The sequence below is a fragment of the Schistocerca americana genome, chromosome 8 (assembly GCF_021461395.2).
Source record: "Schistocerca americana isolate TAMUIC-IGC-003095 chromosome 8, iqSchAmer2.1, whole genome shotgun sequence".
Taxonomy (NCBI): domain Eukaryota; kingdom Metazoa; phylum Arthropoda; class Insecta; order Orthoptera; family Acrididae; genus Schistocerca; species Schistocerca americana.
The window spans coordinates 31,044,405-31,064,714 of NC_060126.1; the positions used below are offsets into that span (position 1 = coordinate 31,044,405).

The 20,310-nt window shown below is 44.9% G+C and overlaps 1 protein-coding gene across 4 annotated transcripts in view; it reads left to right on the top strand.

The window, feature by feature from the left end:
- The first annotated feature begins 3,062 nt into the window (after positions 1-3,062).
- LOC124545425 (tau-tubulin kinase homolog Asator) overlaps positions 3,063-20,310 on the top strand; it is a 643,583-nt gene continuing 626,335 nt past the window's right edge. For 2 of the 4 annotated variants that reach the window (XM_047124340.1, XM_047124345.1), the window contains exon 1: positions 3,067-3,347. In XM_047124340.1, the coding sequence (XP_046980296.1) occupies positions 3,340-3,347 (8 nt within the window). In that variant the 5' untranslated portion in view covers positions 3,067-3,339. Of the gene's footprint in view, positions 3,348-20,310 lie in introns of all 4 variants that reach the window. The other 2 variants (XM_047124343.1, XM_047124344.1) reach the window with 2 other exon arrangements.

The window sequence follows — 20,310 nt, forward strand, 5'->3', positions numbered from 1 at the left end:
GGTACCAGTCTATAGTCAAGTTTCAGTCTGCGCCTAATACGATTATCATATTCCCGTACATAGCCATGACCAAAGACCAAAGGAACTTCAGATTGTCAATTGTAAACAGCATCCAGAATCAAGTTACGTGATGTCTATGCTTTTTATTATTTTAATAAATGTGTGTGAAAATTAATCAAGTTCTGTTTAAAGTTGGTCGCCGTCAATCTGCTACTCTAATCGTGCAAGTGGCTTTTCTATCGTCTGACCTAACGGCAGAAGATAAACACGCCACGATAAGGCCAGGAGACATATTGCTGACACTCGCCTACTTCGTTAGAGCGACAAGTCAAATAATCTGATGGCGTGTGTACCGAAGGTCTTACAGTACGCACACCACAGTCTGCAAGAAGCCAGTACAATTTTGCATATGCTGGTGAAATGTGATGAAAAAGTCGAACGTCACAGATGTATCGGACGTAGGCATTCGTGACCAGTTCCAGAGGTCGCGAATTTTCCTGAGAGAGGCCTTGTAGGATAATATCGCTGTAGTCAATGATTGGGAGTATAAGCGTTTGTACTAATTTCTTTTTCAGATCGAAAGAGAAGTGTTTTTTTATATTTTTGTAGGACATGAAGGGATGCTGATGCTTTTTTGCACACTGCAGTTACGTGGTCGTTATGCAGAATTGTGATGCAATTTGGTGCCACTGTCATAGCAGTAACGCACCCTACAGCTCACACCAACACCTGTGCTCCGGCCTTTCCTTTCAGACATGTCGCCCTCTTGCTCTCTGAAGTGTCGCCGAGCGCGAGGGTGACGTTGCAAGGCCCTACAGTTTTGCGCCACTATAGAAGAAGATTACAATCACCTTTGAGCGAAATTTTTCGCAATAGGAGACAATTACGCGGTTTTCAAAACGTGACCATTTGTGTTGTGCAGTGTGAGAGAGATGGGGCCCCTCCACGCCCGCACGTGGTGACCAAACCAAACGTTCTACTGTCACCTCCGTAAACATGTTAGTTATCTAGTAAGTGGATCACAGGATGCTGGGCTGTGATGTTATCCGTGCGTCTGGGTAAGACTACGCGTTAACACGGTCCACCAGGTGATAGATAGTGGACGAAACGCCAGTGAGGGTAGCGATTTGAAGAGCAGAGGGAAAAAAGTGGCAAGGCTCGTTCCGTGGGAAAAAAACCTCTGCGACAGTGGGATGGGTAGTAAGAGCAGTAGTGGCTTACTAGCTGCGGTAGTCCATGCAAGGTTGGATTTGTTAGTATGGGTATCATGCATCATTACCGTGGCAAGCGATGGCGATGTATCCCAGTTGCTGCAGCCGCTACATTCCTGAAACAATCAAGATCGTTATACAGCAGTGGGAGATCGGCCATAGATCATCTCACTGTGTGGGGGATGTGTGGAGCGTGTCTGCATGCAGTGTACGGTACGGCTTCCCTGCGTGGTGCCAGTTATTCGGCAGTGTATTCCAGCTGGATATCCAGTAATGGCGTCTGATTAACAGGGACTCACCTGTACCGTTATGTTTGCGTATGCTTGGCCATAGATGTTAGGTCCTTACAAGTATGTCTTTTGGTCTTTTATGTTTCCATCTATGGGTGTGGTCGTAGTTCCCGAGATTCAGAGTAAACGGGTTCTGTGAATGTCTGGAGTTTCTGTATAGTCTCGTGGTGAGTTTGTGGATTACCTCCGTGAGAGTCTCAAGTCGGTATACCCGGCGAAGGTCCTCGATGTGTGCGTATCGTGGAGTATTGCTTATGATTTTGAGTACTTTGTTTTGTATGAGCTGCAGACGGCGCAGGCGAGTAGGCACAACGTATCCCCAGACAGGAGCTGCGTACGTCATCAGGGGTCGGATAAGTGTCATGCACATGGACCTCGACACCCTTCTGTTCAGTCTGCTGCGCCTGTTGAGCATAGGATAGAGCTGTTTGAGCCTCGCGCTAGCTCGGTTGGTCACGTGTTGTATGTGGTCCCCCCAGAGTAATTCCCGGTTCAGCCAGACACCGAGGTATTTGACTTTCTCACGGGTCTCATGGTCCTGCATGTAGAGTAATTGGTCTGCAGTATCGCTGTTTGCGCAGTTGCTTCGGTCTTCTAGTGAACAGAACGGCTTGGCACTTGTCGACGTTTACTCTAACACCCCATTTCTCAAACCAAGGCTCAGCCATTCTGAGTGCAGTCTGTAGGCGTGACGTAATGTTCGACGGTTTACAATCTTGCGCGAGGATGGCTGTGTCATCCGCGTAGATTGCCATCGTCGTGCTATGTGTGGTTGGGAGATCGTTTATGTAGAGGTTAAACAGTAGGGGCCCTAGGATGCTTCCCTGGGGTACTCCCGCGTGTATACCGTGTCGTGTTGATTTTTATCCCTGCACGTCAGTGTTGAAACTCCTGTCTGTGAAGTATGAGTGTGTCAGACGCACCAGTCCGTCGGGGAATCCCGCGTCGCTTAGTTTGCGAATTAGGCCGTTGTGCCATAGACGGTCGAAAGCCTTTTCGATGTCCAGGAACACCGCCCCTGTAGCTGTGTTTATGTTGAAGCCATATGTTATATGTTCAACGATCCGTAAGAGTTGTTGTGTTGTGGAGTGGTGATTCCTGAAGCCGAATTGCTCCGGTCTCGGGATGTCATTTGTTATGCAGTACCTAGTGATGCGTTTGAGAATCACCTTCTCAACAATCTTATTGAGCCAGCTCAGAAGGCTGATGGGTCGGTAATTTTGTGGGAGGCTGTGGTCTTTCCCCGGCTTCCTGAACATCAGGACCTCGGCCGTCTTTCAAAAGGCGGGGAAGTGTTGGTGTTTTAGTATGGCATTCGTTATGTGTGTTAGGTACTCAGTTGTTTTATCCGTGAACTCCTGGAGGCGTTGTGCAGTGTAGCGCCGCAGGTAAGACCGCGGTGGCCGCGCAGTGGCTGGACGGGGAGCGCGTTGGCCGGCGCGCCAGCTCGCGTGCTCCCCCCGCGCCCCTCCCCACCCCCACCTCCCGCCATCCCTGCGCCTCCGGCCGGCGGCGGCGGCAGCGCAGCGCCAGTCGCTCGGCGACCTCCCCACGTTCCGGCTGCGCCTCCACTGTGCCCGCCCACAGCTCGCTGTCACGTACTCCGCCGACCGCTCAACTCTGACCGCTGCCTCTGTGCTCCACCTAGGCCCGCCCCTTCCGTGCCGAAGCCCGTCCCGTGATAAGGCAGCTAGCTGTCCGCGAGTGCTTCAGCGCAGCGGCGGAGCAGGTGTGCCTTCTGGTGGTGACGTCACAGCGCCGCCGACACGACGCGAATCAGCGCGCTGCAGCCGCCGGCGTCTCCGGACGCCTCGTCTGGCGGAGACCGCTGCCCCGAGATGAAGTGGTGAGTAGGCCGGTCACTCGCATCGAGCGTGGCTGCTGCGAGTGCGCGATTATCTTCTTTACAACACAGCCCGCACATTCACACTGCTTCACATAAAGTGTTTTTGTCTGTAACGTACAAAATAATGAGTTAATGGAACATTTACTTTCCTAAATAGGTAAGAAAAATTACTGTTTCTGCATGTTCTAACAACCCTACCACAACAAAGGTCAAACTTTTATAATGATTGTGGTGTTGCTCACGCTGATAAATAATGCGTTTTCGGGCAACAACAAAGTTATTATGTGGCAGGTGTCATTAGAGCACAATAAAGTCATTTCATGTAATAGTGAATAAACTAGGCACTCATCTTTTCGTGTTTCCCAAGCTGGTCTCGTTGTAAAATCGTGGCTCAATCGTCGAAAATTTAGGTGGTGATGATTCCAAGCTCGGATGCAATAAGGCCCAGGTTTTATTCTGCTATATTCAAAAGTTTTGTAGATGCGCTTCACAAACCACTCTTGAACATTAAACCTTTCAAAGTTAGCACAATGGTGATGTGAAAAACCATTCTTGAAGTTTAAACCTTTCAAAGTTAGCACAACGGTGACGTAAAAAAATAATCAGCACCCCGAATTTAAGTTAAACTTCCTTTTAATTGCTTTTATTGCAATATCACGTAACACACAAAACATCACTTCACAATACAAAACATACTTGAAAGCATCTTCCTCACTGGTAAGTTCACATTTCATAAGCTGACTACAATATACGTCTTTCCAACATGACGTCCGAGACTTGACTTTTTCAAGGTCCGACTCTCTAACAACTAATAATCGCTTACGCGCCCAAAAATCAGAATTACAAGTACGACAAAGATCATAGTGGCAAAAGAAAGAATACACGTAAGAATAATATCATTGCAATATAAACATATCGATGTATCACAAATGAAATCAAATCTGAATGTTATCTCAGAAATATGTTAATTACTTCTACAGAAACACAGTAGAATATTACTGGTATCGAGAGGTTCAGGTGAGGTGCCGCAATGGTTGCGTAATTCGAGTACCATTACAATGTGTATGAACTTACCTTTTTAACCATTTTCAAAAAATTTATAATTTTTGAAATAGAGCAATATATATTTTTTTCTGTCATGTACCTGATGTATTTAAATCATCCGGGTACAGATTAATTTAAATTGAATTTCCATCAGTTTTAGTTCCGAGTCAGAAACGTTCAAAGATTTAGGTGTGGACGCTACGTGCTCTACGTAATCGGCTGTGATTGGATGTACTTTCTCGAATCGTGATGTTCATTTATGTGAGGTGTTCAGAGGCCTCATAAAAGATCTGTGGGTGAGATGTAAGAGTCGCTGGTGTCACAGGGCGAAAACGTTTCTCAGTGCGCTGTCTGAAGTCATGTTCTGTTAGTCTCCAGGGTGCATCCTCTCAGAGGGCAGGTCGGAATGCACAGAGAAAACACCTCCAGTCCACCACGGATAGTGACGAAATAAAAAAAAAGGAGCCAGATGATTTTCAAACAGCGCATCGACGAGCGCAGCCGCTTCCTCGCACCAGCAACTTCACAGCTCGTGTCTCGGTCGTTTAGCCGGCCGGTGTGGCCGTGCGGTTCTAGGCGCTTCAGTCGCAGGTTCGAATCCTGCCTCGGGCATGGATGTGTGAGATGTCCTTAACTTAGTTAGGTTTAAGTAGTTCTAAGTTCTAGGGGACTGATGACCTCAGATGTTAAGCCCCACAGTGCTCAGAGCCATTTCGGTCGTCTACGAAGCACACTGCATTATGCGTTCAGGAAAATTGACACTCATTTGAGCATCTCTCTTAGACGACTATTCCGCGATATTACCACACTCAGTTAGGTAGAACATTTTTCATCCGTCCCCAAAATTTTGAATCCCTTACTATAATCGATGTAAATTAGATTTAAACTGGTCTGTACACGGTTAGTTTAACTACATCAGCTACATGGCAGTATGTGCATTAATCTGCAGAAAGAACAATTTTTCTTCCGTTTACGTATCTGAATAAATATTCCTTTCACTCATTGTTTTGTAAGTTACAGAGAAAAACACATGCTGTATACGCTATATGTAGTCTTTCAAATGAGATCAGCGTCCGCGGCACGAGTTACGGATAGATCGTCATCCTTTGCTGCTCCATCTTTTGCGTAAGGATCTTCCTCTATTCATCCCGACACAAGTGCGTTTCTTCAGCCACTTGCTTCTCCGCTTCGTTCATTCCCTCTCCGCTGTCACTATCGTCGAAATCTTGAAAATTAAAGGAATATTAAAGAACGTAATCGTCTCCATCAGTCTCCTACGTCAAATGAGTCCTTTGTTAAGCATTTCCAATTGATTTACAGCTCGTGTGGATAAATCATCCTCGTAGGCTGTAACAGAAATCACCTGCCATGCACAGTCATCAATGAAAACGACATCGGAACAACACCTTTTTTTTAGAATTTTATGTATATATGCTGACCAGCTCTTAAGCCAGTCCGCATCTCGTGGTCGTGCGGTAGCGTTCTCGCTTCCCACGCCCGGGTTCCCGGGTTCGATTCCCGGCGGGGTCAGGGATTTTCTCTGCCTCGTGATGGCTGGGTGTTGTGTGCTGTCCTTAGGTTAGTTAGGTTTAAGTAGTTCTAAGTTCTAGGGGACTTATGACCACAGCAGTTGAGTCCCATAGTGCTCAGAGCCATTTGAACCATTTTTTCTTAAGCCAGTCACACTGTTAATCAATATATTTACCACTGAATACCTCCTTTCTTCTGTCAATAGTGATTTCTCAATGTATCAGTACTGAATTGCATATTATCACTCCAAATACGACAAACATCTCAAATTTCTTTATTCTTATGCTGAGAGCATATTTCACTTTACGAAGATTTATGAGGTTCTTCCTTGAGAATTAAACTAAACGGGAAAGAGATAAACGCTGGACACAAATAACCAATTACAAATGAACGCAGACCGTTTCTTCTTCTTCATCATCTGGCATCCGTTACTGGCGTGCACCTGTGGAGTCAACCACGCACTGCCTGCCGCTGCTGCGGCTGGCGCACTTTACGTCTTGTAATTTAGAGATCGGTATCTGCCTCTTGAAAGTACACAGCGATGTGAGAATAGAATTTTGGCTGGCGGGCAAGGTCCAGGACATTTGTGGGTGGGGCAATTCCTCGTTTGACGGTTGCCTCATGAAGTTTGGCCTGCGACCGGGAAATAAGTATCCATAAATTAAGCACACACGACTGATTGCAGCTCAGTTACATGTTGGCATGGCGGAAATCACGTCTTTCATTAAATTTATAGAGAATGTGGTGCCCATTCAGAAGAAAATAAAATAATGCATAATTAACAGTGCTCTATATTTATTTGGACACGTTTCACAGCGTACAAACCGAACAGATTTTGAACCGTGCGTCTATAAGAATCCATTGTCATGTAAAAGAAGCGACATGAAACGTCGAAGCGAATCACTCTAGATAAAACCATCGTGATCACGTGATATTGGAGAACAAGTTACCTTTTACAGTGGTCCGAGATGCAACCATATTTTAGATAGAATGGTCTGTTCGTGTAGCAAGAGTCCGGCAACTTTCGGAATACGATTTTAGTGATGATCAGTGTACATGGTTCGGGTCCACGCTTTCACTGTTTGCTCCCAGATGAGACTGATTTGGTTTGTGTAGGAACTGTTACCACATAGTCATCACACCTCCTCTATCCTCCATCGGTTATCCAATTAACTTGCAAGATTTCATAACGAAACCTTCGCATTCTTTATCAGTGTGTAAGATTAGGCGTCCAATCAGAATGAAAGCTATTCCCTGTAGTATGAAGCAGAGAAACAAATTATAATCCTTTCTGCAAAGTCAAACTTCTTTCTTCTATGAACGTGCAACAGTAAAATTCTGTTACGTTCAAGCGAGATTAACATTAGCAGGTTTCTTATCAATTCTGAAATAATTTGGTGAAGTACAGAACTGGAAAGTTTTCAGTCATCAAAAATGTGTGGGTGAATTAAAGTTACAGCTCTAAGTTGAACACTCAATCAGTAACACTTACTTAAAAGGTATTCTCTTCTTTCATCTGTACATAGCTTTCGAGAGTACTGTCTTGTTAGTAATCAGATACAGGCGTGACAGGAAAGCTCTTGGATGTGCCTTCTGCCATATGTTTTCGTTGCTTTGTGTCGCAAAGCCCGGTCATCCGAAATGCGACGTACGCAAGGAAACTGAAATGTTCCTTGCTGCGCATTATAAAGCCAAAGTCGCACTTCCTATAAGTGTAGTCAAGACCTGCTGACTTGTAAGATCGCTCCACGCATAAAAAGAGAATTTGTTTCAAGTGGCAGTGTGAATTTAAAATCATGTTCAGATGTCTACGTTGATCTGGTATTTATGGATGGGACTGGAAATTTTACCTCTACTCCTCTTACCTCATACATATTTAACCCATCATAAAATAAATAAATCACCACTTATTTTATAAAATGGAGTATCTACGTGCGACACTAGAACAGATGACAGTTATTAGAGGTTTAAGTGTATCACAGGCACTACGACGAATTCCCTCCCCGACTGTCATGAGATGATTGTAATTCTGCAAACGCAAGCGATGAAGACAACTGGATGCTTGCAATATTATTGAGGGCATTTTTCTTTGCGATATTAATAGCTGTTGCTAAAGTACATCATGTTATTCTCGTTGGTTGTCGTCACTGCCTATATTTTCTGTCACTAGGTGTCACAGGATGAGGTTTACTCAAGCAGTTATTCCTCTAGATATCCTCTTCAAAAACGTAAAAAAAGACTTTTTGGAACTCCCAGCATTCTTCAGTGTGAGTAACACGTTTCGGAGAGAGGACTGTGTGTGAAGATTTCATGCATTGATAGCTGCGCCAGTCGTCTTCTTTGAGCTATGTTACATTTAAAGTCATTTAAGGACTGGAATTCTGCAACAATATTTTAAAGATTACGTAACGAGGGCGAACAAAAGCGTCTTGGATTTGGTTGCGTATTCAGAGGTCCCTACACGGTGTGACATACAGTGTAACCAGCAGAACCGTTCAAAATACCGGTTCTGTACATTAGCTAGACGTCATCTTCCTTCCAGAGGTTTCCCATTAGTGATTTTTTTCTATCTCTCCTTCGCGTTTATGTCGTGGCCTGTTAGGATCCTAGCACCGAACTACAGAATCAGTTGTATGTCTGTTGTCATGTCTGTTTAGTAAGGACTCGAAACAATGGCACAGTACCACATAATAGATCGCACTTGCACCATGGTCCGGTTTCCTTTACAGATGCACCGCTCTATTACCAGAACACTACCAACAAATCAATGGTCTCCCATTTGTCGTCCCTATAATTGATTTTAGGCGTGCGTCGTAACGGTGTGACAGCCCGCAGAAGTTTACGGTCGCTGTTGTATCATAAGCCTTTTGTTTTTTTCCCTTTTTCGACGGCACCATGTTACATTTACCCACTCATGAAGAGAGTTGCCGTGTAGTAAACCTAGTGGAAATCCTTTGTCGTTATGATATTCGTTACGTTTGTGCGGCGACAGCGCTTTCCAGTAGACAAAACCACAGACACCTAAATTTCTGTAGTGCTGCTGGCGCAATGGTAACGTATACGGGTTACAGCGCGCGCACTTGTGTTTGTGTGTGTACGCCTTACCCCGCGCACGCTTGTGTGTGTGCATGTGTGTATGTGTGTGTGAGTGTGTACTGTGGGAAAGGGAGGGGGGCTAGAAAGATTGGGCGGATGGAATACATTTTATCCACGGAAACTGCCACTGTAGACGTTGAAAGCATTAGAACGTCTCTTTGTCTATTTGCCACAGTGTGAAAAGTCTTCGGTAACACGATTTGCGTTGTAACAATGGATAAAATAGGGCAGCGTTTTATTACTTTCGTCTAAAGACAACGTCAGGAAGAAACTATATCAACGACAATGGTTCAGATGAACTGCAGCTAACGCATATCATTGATATTTGAGCATTTGTGTAGACGCAGGTCATCGTGTTCGTTACGTTTCTTCGTGTGTTCCCTCTCTCCGACATTTCGTTTATGCAATTACCAGTCTTATTCATATGTTTAGCAGACTTATAGTTAGATTGCCTAGGAGCGTTTCTAACTCAATTTATGTTACCCGACGTAGAAAGACCGTCTCTTTCTAGGAAAGCTAACTACGAATACCCAAAGTTCCATTATCAAACGAGACACGAAGTTACATTGTCGTAGGTGACAAGAATTATGCAAATCAGTGCAACAACATGAAGGTATAGAGTCCCTACACTTCGAAACTGAGTACGTAAGACGCTCTATAAAAATGTTTGTTCAGTGGCTTTTCATGGCATTTTCACAGTAAAATTGGAAACGTTGTGTGTTATGGATGAAGTTATCCGTAGACAAAATTCAGCAGTGGCCTGCAGTTTCCTCAGTATTTGCAAGCTGGTAGCATTAAGAAATGTATTTTATCCATAATCGAACTCCATGACTGTCGCTTTACAGCGTGCAGAATAATAACCGCTACCAATGAGAAGGTGATTTTATTTAACACACCTTCGGTTTCGGGCCTGTGCACATTTTCAGGTGGTTTACATTCATGTACATTTTTCCATACTGAGTGTTAGAGAACATTGTTTAAGTCAAAAACATCGTCATCATCATCACCACCACATTATTTGTCTTTGGTTTAAACACTGACTGTGGAAACATGTACGTGAGTGTAAACCACTTGAAGATAGGCACAGGCCCGAAACCGGTCGTGCGTGAAACAAAATCACCTTCTGTCGCAACTAGCAGCGGTTATTATTCTACACAAAAACAGTCCGTGGCCCGTGATCTGGTGGCTAGCGCTGCTGCCTCTGGATCACGGGGTCCTGGGTTCGATTCGCGGCCGGGTAGGGGATTTTCTCTGCACGGGGTCTGGGTGTCTGTGTTGTCCTTATCATTTCATCATCATCATCATTCGTGTGAGTGGCTAGAATGGAATGAGTAAAAAATTGGACTGTGTAAAAATTGGGACTTTGTACGGGCGCTGATGACAGTGCAGTTGAGCGCCCTAGAAACCAAACAACAAAAGGAAATAACGTACATAAAACTAGAAATGTAGTGTTAATGTGAGGGTAAACTGTCTATCGAGCACATCAAAGATCTCTCCTCGGTGCAACGTAGCGATGTTCGCATACAGGCAGCTGTCGGACCGCAGGCCTTACAGAAGCGCCGAAGTTTCCTAGCAGTGCGCGATGACAGGATCAACGCAGAGGCGCTGAGCTGCGAAACTACGAATTCACAGAGCTCATCACCTGACCTCCCGTAGCAGGAGAGCAGCGGGACCTTTAAAACCCCCAGTTCTGCTCACCCTCTGAACCTAACTTCACCAGATGTTTTCGTGTTTATGTTCTTTATCGAAACATAAGCTCTTTTCCTCTTTAGTCTTTTTGCTTCGTGGGCTTACTACTGTCCGCGTCATTCTTCAGGCCAGTAAAGCAGGGTTCTCTAGGCTTTTTCCTATTCTCTTTACTCGCATACGCGTACTGTCTGCACCTATTCTTCCAAATCGCGATTTTTACTATCCTATTTAGTCGGTCCGTCTACTCCTACCTTCCATGACATGAAATGCAACTTAGCAAATATTTTTAACGGTGTTCACCAGCCTGCCCCATCTTGGCAAATTCTGCCTAAGCACTCTTATTCGCACTTCAATAAACTCCTGTCCCATTTCAAGTGTCTAGCAAACCTCTTTTCTGCGTTATTTTTCTTCACAGTCTGTTTTCACGTAACAGCTATGAGACAATAATTTCAACACACAAAGTACTCCATCGTGACGTGGTGATACAGCAACTTGTAGCGACTAATATTAAAAACAGTCGTAGGCTGTACACAACTCACGTAAAAATTTTAAAAGTGACTGCCTAGAGGCACGCGTCAATTATAAGTACGATACCAAATGGAATAAACCGATAAAAATACCATAAAAACTTTTATCCTACTGCACTGGCGTCTATGAGCTTCTGTGTTTACGCCTCCAAACATAGTTTGCGATCTTACACATTCTGAACTACATCCACTTTCATTTTATTCTGATGCCGTTTGCATTTGTTTGTTATTACGTACGTTATTATTTTACGGCTCACTGCGCCGCCTAATGGTTGTCATTCCTACTAGTCCAGGACAATGCCACGTGCCCTCTTCATACACGTGTCTACTTTGTGTGCCCCCGGCGCCGTTTTCGTCTGGGGCCATATTGACAGCTTGTGCCTGTGGTCTTGTTCTGTGCTGCTGTGATTGTCATCATCAACGCTCGTGAGATAACTCCGCTATGTTGTTTCCTACTTCTGTTCTCTACCGGTCCCTGCTCCCGGTGTCTTACGTGAAGCTGTTTTTAAGATCTAGTTTTCAGTTTGTTCCATTTGATATCGTATCTCTATTCCACGCGAGCCTCTTGGGAATCACTTTAAAGTTTTACGTGAGATATCATACACGAGTGTATGTTGCTATGTCGCTTCAATCTATTTTCTCATCATCAGTTTGCTGTTACAGTGGTCCAAGATAGGAACACGTCGAGTTAGCTGTAACGTTGCCCTCGCTTTATTTCTCAGATAACGCGTTGATGCCTTACCCGGGCCAAACGCATAGTTCCTGAGTTAATAAAGAACACTGTGCAACCTACGGCTGTTTTTAATATTAAGCGTTTCAACGACTCGTACCATTCCTGTGTCTTTGCATCTGATCAGAAATCATCTGGACTCCCAGAAATCCGACACTTACGCAGGGAGGTTACAGTTATACGTGCTAAAATTTGAGTGACATTACATTGGTAAGTTAATATATGTAGGCTTCATTTCTTTTCTTTTTCGGAAGCAGTTTTTGGTAGTAACAAAATGAGATTTATTTAGTGCATATAGTACGCTTCTAATGCAGAAAGTGTGGGTTCTGCATTATAAATGAGCGATACGGAAGGGCGACAGAGACAGGTCGCGCTATGTTCACGTCGAAGCAAATAAAGAGGTGTTGCCTTTCCAACAAGAGAAACTGAGCCAACCTCAAAACGCAGTTCTGCAGTAGCCCTAGAACCCTAAACCGGGGAAAATGTTACATTGCTACTAAACTATCGTATAGGATCAAAGGAAGTCATAATTTATACGCTGTGTATTAGTTAGTAACATTATAAGAGATCCATTGGTATGTTACAGATAAAATTAAGTACAAAATGTCCTGTTTTATACCCAATCTCAATTCTAAATTTTATGAGGGTTTAGTAATCTAGGTTTGACGAGATCAATATTGCATGCCACATGTCTGCATTTGTACGTATTTGTTTCATTAAATTCGAGGATATTTTGCAAAAACGCGGTCGTTCAAGTAGCTACAGGCCGTTACTTTAAGAGGAAAGAATAGAATTACACGAAAATGCCTTTACTAATTCGTAACTGTACTTTTCTGATGGAATGATGGAAAGGACTCATTGTGTTCGGTCGTGCCCACTACCGTACCGACAGTGGAGTTTCCCGGTTTGTTGCCGTTCCCAGCGCGTATTCTGCATCTTGTCTACGGTGAAGGCTGTGCTACTCGCAGTCCTGTAACGCGACATAAAAGTAGTGGTCGTAAAAAATGTACTAACCCAAAAACACCAGAGACGACCGTAACGCCTTGTCAGCGACAATTGAGTTCAAGAGTGGCAAGAATCACTGCCATGGGTGAGTGGAGGTCCATCTCAGACAGTTTCCGAGCGAACTTTACGAAGGCAACTGCCCTGTCTCACTCCCTTTCATCCCCTCAGTTCTTACAACTGCCTTCTAATTTCTCCACAAGTTGTAAATAGCCTTTATCTTCCTGTATTTTATTCCTTTCACCTTCAGAAATACAAGGAGAGTATTCCAGTCAGCACTGTCAAAAACCTATAAATGCTATAAAAGTAGATCTGCCATTCCTATCCCGAACGTTATTCCAAAAATGGTTCAAATGGCTCTAAGCACTATGCGACTTAACATCTGAGGTCATCAGTCCCCTAGACCTAATTAACCTAAGGACATCACACACATCCATGCCCGAGGCAGGATTCGAACCTGCGACCACAGCAGGAGCGAAGTTCCGGACTGAAGCGCCTGTAGCCGCTCGGCCACAGCGGAACGTTATTCAATCTGTACATTGAGCACACAGTAATGCAAACGAAGAAATATTTGGAATAAGAATTAAAGTTCAGGGAGAAAAAATAAAAATTTCGAGATTCGATGATGACATTGTAATTCTGTCGGAGACAGCAAATTGAAGTGCAGTTGAACGGAATGGACAGTGTCTTGAAAGGAGGATATAAGATGAACATCAACAAAAGCAAAAAAAGCATAATGGAGTGTAATCGAGTTAAATCAGTTAATGCTGTGATAGGAGACACTTAAAGGAGTAGATGGGTTTTGCTAACTGGGCAGCAAAATAACTGATGATGGCCGAAGCAGAGAGTATATGAAAGGTAAGTATCACTGGCAAGAGAAGCGTTTCTGAAGAAGATAAATTTGTTAAGATCGAATACAAAGTATTTGGATGTCTTTTATGGAGGCATTCGTTCAGACTGTAGCCATGTATGGAAGTGAAACATGGAAATATACAGTTTAGACAAGAAGAGAATAGAAGCTTTCGAAATGTAGTGCCACATAAGGATGCTGAAAATCAAATGGGGTTGATCACGTAACTAATCTGGAGGAATGAATAGAATTGGGGAGAAAAGAAATTTGTGGCACAAGTTGACTAAAAGAAGGGATCGGTTGATACGACACATTCTGAGTAATCAACTGATCGCGAGTTTGGTTTTGGAGGAAAGTGGGGGCGAGGTGGGGGGAATGGCATGATAAAAATCGTAGAGGGAGACCAAGAGGTGAATAAAGTAAGCAGATTCAGAAGGATGTAGGCTGCAGTAGGTACTGGGAGATGAAGAGGCTTCAGCAGGATAAAGTGCATGGAGAGTTGCATCAAACCAGTTTTCGGACTGAAGACCACGACAACATCTGCATTTAGAGGCTAAAATTTACAATAGCACAAGTTAAAATTCACATTCACAGTTTATGTTCGCATGAAAGACATCTTTAAGTGAAATAGTTCCTTAACAATTCTACCAGGTAACGTTTATCGTCGAGAGACTGCTAAAAGAAGAGCCAACATCGACGCAAATTTCAGCAAAAATTTTCAAAATTTCTAGAAGGAATAGCAACGGATGGCCGCTATTGACGGTTATTGAGAACTCCAAGAATTGACGATGGCAATTAGTGCTGAGTGTTATCAAGCAAATGGCAGCAATAGTCACAGAAATTTGAACCTACCCGATTTGACCTTCATACGTGACTTTCTTACTGTTTTCCCCTACAAGAATAAGTAGAAATATCGGCAAGAAAGGTTTTAAATATGAGTACTAGTAACAGTAAGCAATCTATATGTAGACCAGAATGAAATTTTCACTCTACAGCGGAGTGTGCGCTGATATGAAACTTCCTGGAAGATTAAAACTGTGTGCCGGACCGAGACTCGAACTCGGGACCTTTGCCTTTCGCGGGCAAGTGCTCTACCAACTGAGCTACCCAAGCACGACTTACGCCCCGTCCTCACAGCTTACAGCACTTGTCCGCGAAAGGCAAAGGTCCCGAGTTCGAGTCTCGGTCCGGCACACAGTTTTAATCTGCCAGGAAGTTTCATATTAGCGCACACTCCGCTGTAGAGTGAAAATTTTATTATAGAAACATCCCCCAGGCTCTGGCTAAGCCATGTCTCCGCAATATCCTTTTGTTCAGGAGTGATAGTTCTGCAAGGTCCGCAGGAGTGCTTCTTTGAAGTTTGGAAGGTAGGAGACGAGGTAGTGGCAGAAGTGAAGCTGTGAGGACGGGGCGTGAGTCGTGCTTGGGTAGCTGAGCTGGTAGAGCACTTGCCCGCGAAAGGCAAAGGTCCCGAGTTCGAGTCTCGGTCCAGCACACAGTTTTACTCTGCCAGGGTGTTTTATATGTAGACTGATTACATTTCCTTAGTGTTCTACCAATGAAATAAAGTCTATCCGCTGCTTTGCCTACTATTGAGAGTATGTGGTCGCTCCATTTCATATCGCTATACCGAGTTATTTGTATGGGTTGACCGATTATGAGTGTGACTCTTTGATATTGTAGTCATAGGAGATTACGTTTCTTTCGTTTCGTCAATTGCACAGTTCTACACTTCTAAACATTGAAAGCAAGTTTCAAGTCTTTCCACCACTTTGAAATCTCGTCAATATCGAACTGAATATTTGTGCAGCAGTTTTCCAAACAGTACTTCATTAAAGATAAATGCATAATCTGCGAATAGCCCGAAGTTGCTATGAATATTGTGTGACAGGTCATTAACATACAAAAGTTCGCAACGAGGGTCTCAACACACTCCCCTGCGAACCAGTCCTAAGTTTCGCTTGTACATTCTGGGCGTTCTAAGGAAGAGAAAAAAATAAAAGAAACGACGCACCACGAAGCCGTTATTTGAATGGGACGGAAATTGGTGGATATGATGTACATGCACAGACAAACAAATGATCACCATTTCAGAAAATTGGTTGATTGATTCAAGAGAAAGAGCTTCACAAACTGAGGTAGTCGGTAACGCGTTTATCCACCTCTAGCCCTTATGCAAGCAGTCATACAGCTTGGCACTGATTGAGAGAGTTGATGTATGTCCGCGTGAGGGATATCGTGCCAAATTCTATGCGATTCGCGCTTCATATCATCAAAACGCCGAGCTGGTTTGAAGGCCCTCACCATAATGCTCTAACTGATCTCAATTGCAGAGAGATGCGGAGCCCTTGCTGCTGGCTGAGGTAGAATTTGGTAAGCACGAGCACAAGCAATAGAAACTCTCTTCTTGTATGGTATATATATGAATGATTGTGTGTGTGGGGGGGGGGCGGGTTGGGGGCGTTGATGTTACGTCGGCCGATGAACGTAAGCCCAGGATGGCTTGCCAGAACGGCAGCAGGACAAGGAGTGGAATATAACGGTGTCACGAATGACAGAGAGCTCCTGTTATGAAATGGAATGGCACCGCAGACCGTAATTCCTGGCTATCGGGCCGTATTACGAGTGACAACAGTCAGGGTGGTACCCCACCGCTGCCCAGGGCTCTCCAGGCACGTCTTCGTTTGTCATCGAGGCTCATCTCGAAGAGGGAGTCATCAGTGAAGACAACCCAAGCCCAGTCAATGACATTCCAGACCGAATGTGTGCGACACCACAGCAAATGAACTTGTTGGCGTGAGTAGGTCAATGGTAGCAGGCGCAGTGGACGCCATGATCTCAGTCCCCTTTCTGTGAGCCGCCTAGTGGTCATTGAAGCATGAATTTCCCGTCAGACCGATAACAATGACGAATCCGAGGTCTCAGTGCCTCTCGTTCTGTTGTGTGTGTAGGTCTCCGTTTCTCTCTTGACGCTGTGCTCTGCCACGGTTCACCCATTCCTGCCAACATAGTCGAATAGTGGCATCGTCGCTATTCAAAAGTCCAACGGTTCGCCGATTACTCCAGCCGGCTCCTCTGAGTCCAACTGCACGTCCTCTCTCAGCTTCTGACATCTGCGTATATTGTTCACGCGTGTGGCTGCGAGGTATGGTTACTCTCGAACTGAGTGTACGCAATGAAATTCACAAAGACTTTATTTCCCTGTATCGACAGGTCCCCTGTTTATTATCCTTGACAGCTGCGCGATGAAACTGCGCTGCAGCGTCACAAATTCATGCATCGGTCACCAAAGTTAACAAATTTGCCTTTCTGGTCGATACCTGTACGGATACTAGCCAGTTTGCATAACTCCTTGGTGGTGCGTCTTCTTCTTCTTATCCTTTTTAAAAAAAAATTAGCTAATTGATCAGTAGATAATACACTACTGGCCATTAAACTTGCTATACCACGAAGATGACGTGCTACAGACGCGAAATTTAGCCGACAGGAACAAGATGCTGTAATATGCAAATGATTAGCTTTTCAGACCATTCCACACAAGGTTGGCGCCGGTGGCGACACCTACAACGTGCTGACATGAGGAAAGTTTCCAACCGATTTCTTATACACAAACAGCAGTTGACCGGCGTTGCCCGGTGAAACGTTGTTGTGATGCCTCGTGTAAGGAGGAGAAATGCGTACCATCACGTTTTCGACTTTGATAAAGGTCGGATTGTAGCCTATCGCGATTGCGGTTTATCGTATCGCGACATTGCTGCTCGCGTTGGTCGACAATAAATGACTGTTAGCGGAATATGGAATCGGTGGCTTCAGGAGGGTAATACGGAACGCCGTGCTGGATCCCAACGGCCTCGTATCACTAGCAGTCGAGATGACAGACATCTTATCCGCATGGCTGTAACGGATCGTGCTGCCACGTATCGATCCCTGAGTCAACAGATGGGGACGTTTGCAAGACAACAACCATCTGCACGAACAGTTCGACGACGTTTGCAGCAGCATGGACTACCAGCTCGGAGACCGTGGCTGCGGTTACCCTTGACGCTGCATCACAGACAAGAGCGCCTGCGATGGTGTACTCAACGACGAAACTGGGTGCACGAATGGAAAAATGTCATTTTTTGGGATGAATCCAGGTTCTGTTTACAACATCATGATGGTCGCATCCGTGTTTGGCGACATCGCGGTGAACGCACATTGGAAGCGTGTATTCGTCATCGCCATACTGGTGTATCACCCGGCGCGATGGTATGGGGTGCCATTTGTTGCACGTCTCAGTCACCTCTTGTTCGCATTGACGGCTTTTTGAACAGTGGACATTACATTTCAGTTATGTTACGACCCGTGGCTCTACCCTTCATTCGATCCCTGCGAAACCCTACATTTCAGCAGGATAATGCACGACCGCATGTTGCAGGTCCTGTAAGGACGTTTCTGGATACAGAAAATGTTCGACTGCTGCCCTGGCCAGAACATTCTCCAGATCTCTCACCAATTGAAAACGTCTAGTCAATGGTGGTAGAGCAAGTGGCTCGTCACAATACGCCAGTCACTACTCTTGATGAACTGTGGTATCGTATTGAAGCTGGGTGGGCAGCTGTACCTGTACACACCATCCAAGCTCTGTTCGACTCAATGCCCTGGCGTATCAGGGCCGTTATTACGGCCAGAGGTGGCTGTTCTGGGTACTGATTTCTCAGGATCTATGCACTTAAACTGCGTGCAAATGTAAACACATGTGAATTCTAGTATAATATATTTGTCCAATGAATACCCGTTTATCATCTGCATTTCTTCTTGGTGCAGCAATTTTAATGGCCAGTAGTGTAAGAGTAGGTGTGGTGCTGTGTCGAATGCTTTTTGTAAATCAAGAAATATTACGTCTGCCTGACTGCCTTGGTCCATGGGTTTGAGGATGCGATACACAGGTATGCGCAAGCTGGGTTTCAAACGTTAGATGTTCTCGGAATGAATGTTATGAAGGAGATCCTATTACACATAACTTCTGCCATAACTCAGCAGTCGTTTAATACTGACTGTATTCCGTTTTCAGGTTCAAATTAATAGTCGAAGTGGAGGGAGAATAGGAACGTATTTAACTGCGCCTGACGTACGCGCGACACGGAATGAAGAAGGGCGAAAGGCGCGAGGCGGCCTTCGCGCAGGCGCACTCTTCTGCACGGCCAGACGAGATATGAGGGAAGAGGTTTCGGCCATAGCAGTAACTCACACGCAGGCGGCGGCTTGGCTCGCGTTCAACCCGCAGCTGCGTGTGGGGCTCAGCTCTTCCGCTCCGCCCTGGACAAGCCTAGCCTAGCCCAGCCCGTCCGTCGCACCTCGGGACCTCTCAAGAGCGCGGCCGCAGTTTCATCTCCCAGGGGACTTCCAGTACTAGCCGTAGGCTAGGTCGTCGGTTCGTTGATTTGGGGGTTGGGAGTGGGTGGGAGGGGGAAATAACCGTGAAAGGAGAGGGTTGCTGTGTGAAAGATTGCTTCTGTACCGGATTCCAGGAGAGATAAATGGGAGAAAAGTATTCTACAGAGTCAGTTATCCGAAATATTCCTGGTGTATCAGAAGTCGCTTACGTTGCCGGGAGAACAATCTAGATCATCAGTACACTCTGCTTTTCTTGGTTGGGTCGCCAGCTACAAGATAAAAAATGATATCAAGCAGTCACCTTAATTTATCCGACTCCTTTTTTAGAAACGAACTATTGGCCCAGTCACCGCTCGCATTGGCTAGTTAATTTTAAAAAATGCAGATCATCTTTTTCATTTAAAATTAATAAAGGAGGCATAACTTCACGTCTAATTCCATCAGTGGGGTTTTTCATCTTATTCCTTCATGACTACATTAAGATCGGGGAATGGGACTGCGATGCTGAACTCCTGATTCACATCCGTCTAAAAGATTTATGAGACAACTAGATGAGTGAGTACCCAGCGTCGCCGTGGTATGTATTTCTCTCATCTTCTATTAGTTCACCTTATACTCCCCCTCACTGTTCACCTCCCACTTTTTCCTTTCTTTATCCATCCGTTCTCCTCCCCTCTATTTCTTCATCTCCTCTTCTTCCCTCCCTCACTAGCTCTCTCTCTCTCTCTCTCTCTCTCTCTCTCTCTCTCTCTCTCTCTCTCTTTCTCTCTCACTTCCCACATCCCCTCTTTCGGTTCATTTCCTCCTCCTCCCCTCTCTCTGCCTCTCTTCCTTCTTCTGTCTCTGTCCATCTCTTCTTCTTCTGTTTCTCTGTCCATCTCCCCCTCCCAGCGATTTATATGTCCTCCTCCTTCCCCCTCGCTGTCCGTCCATCTCCTCCTCTCCTTTTCTCTCTCCATGTAATCACGTTCACCCCAATAGGACCCTGATTGTTCTTAGCAGTACAGAATTTCATTCCAGATCGTAAGTGACATGCGTTGCAAATTTGGTTGATATCCTTCCAGTGGTTTACGATGAGCTTTCTACTCGTACCTTTCCCAACGTACGCACATCTCAAAT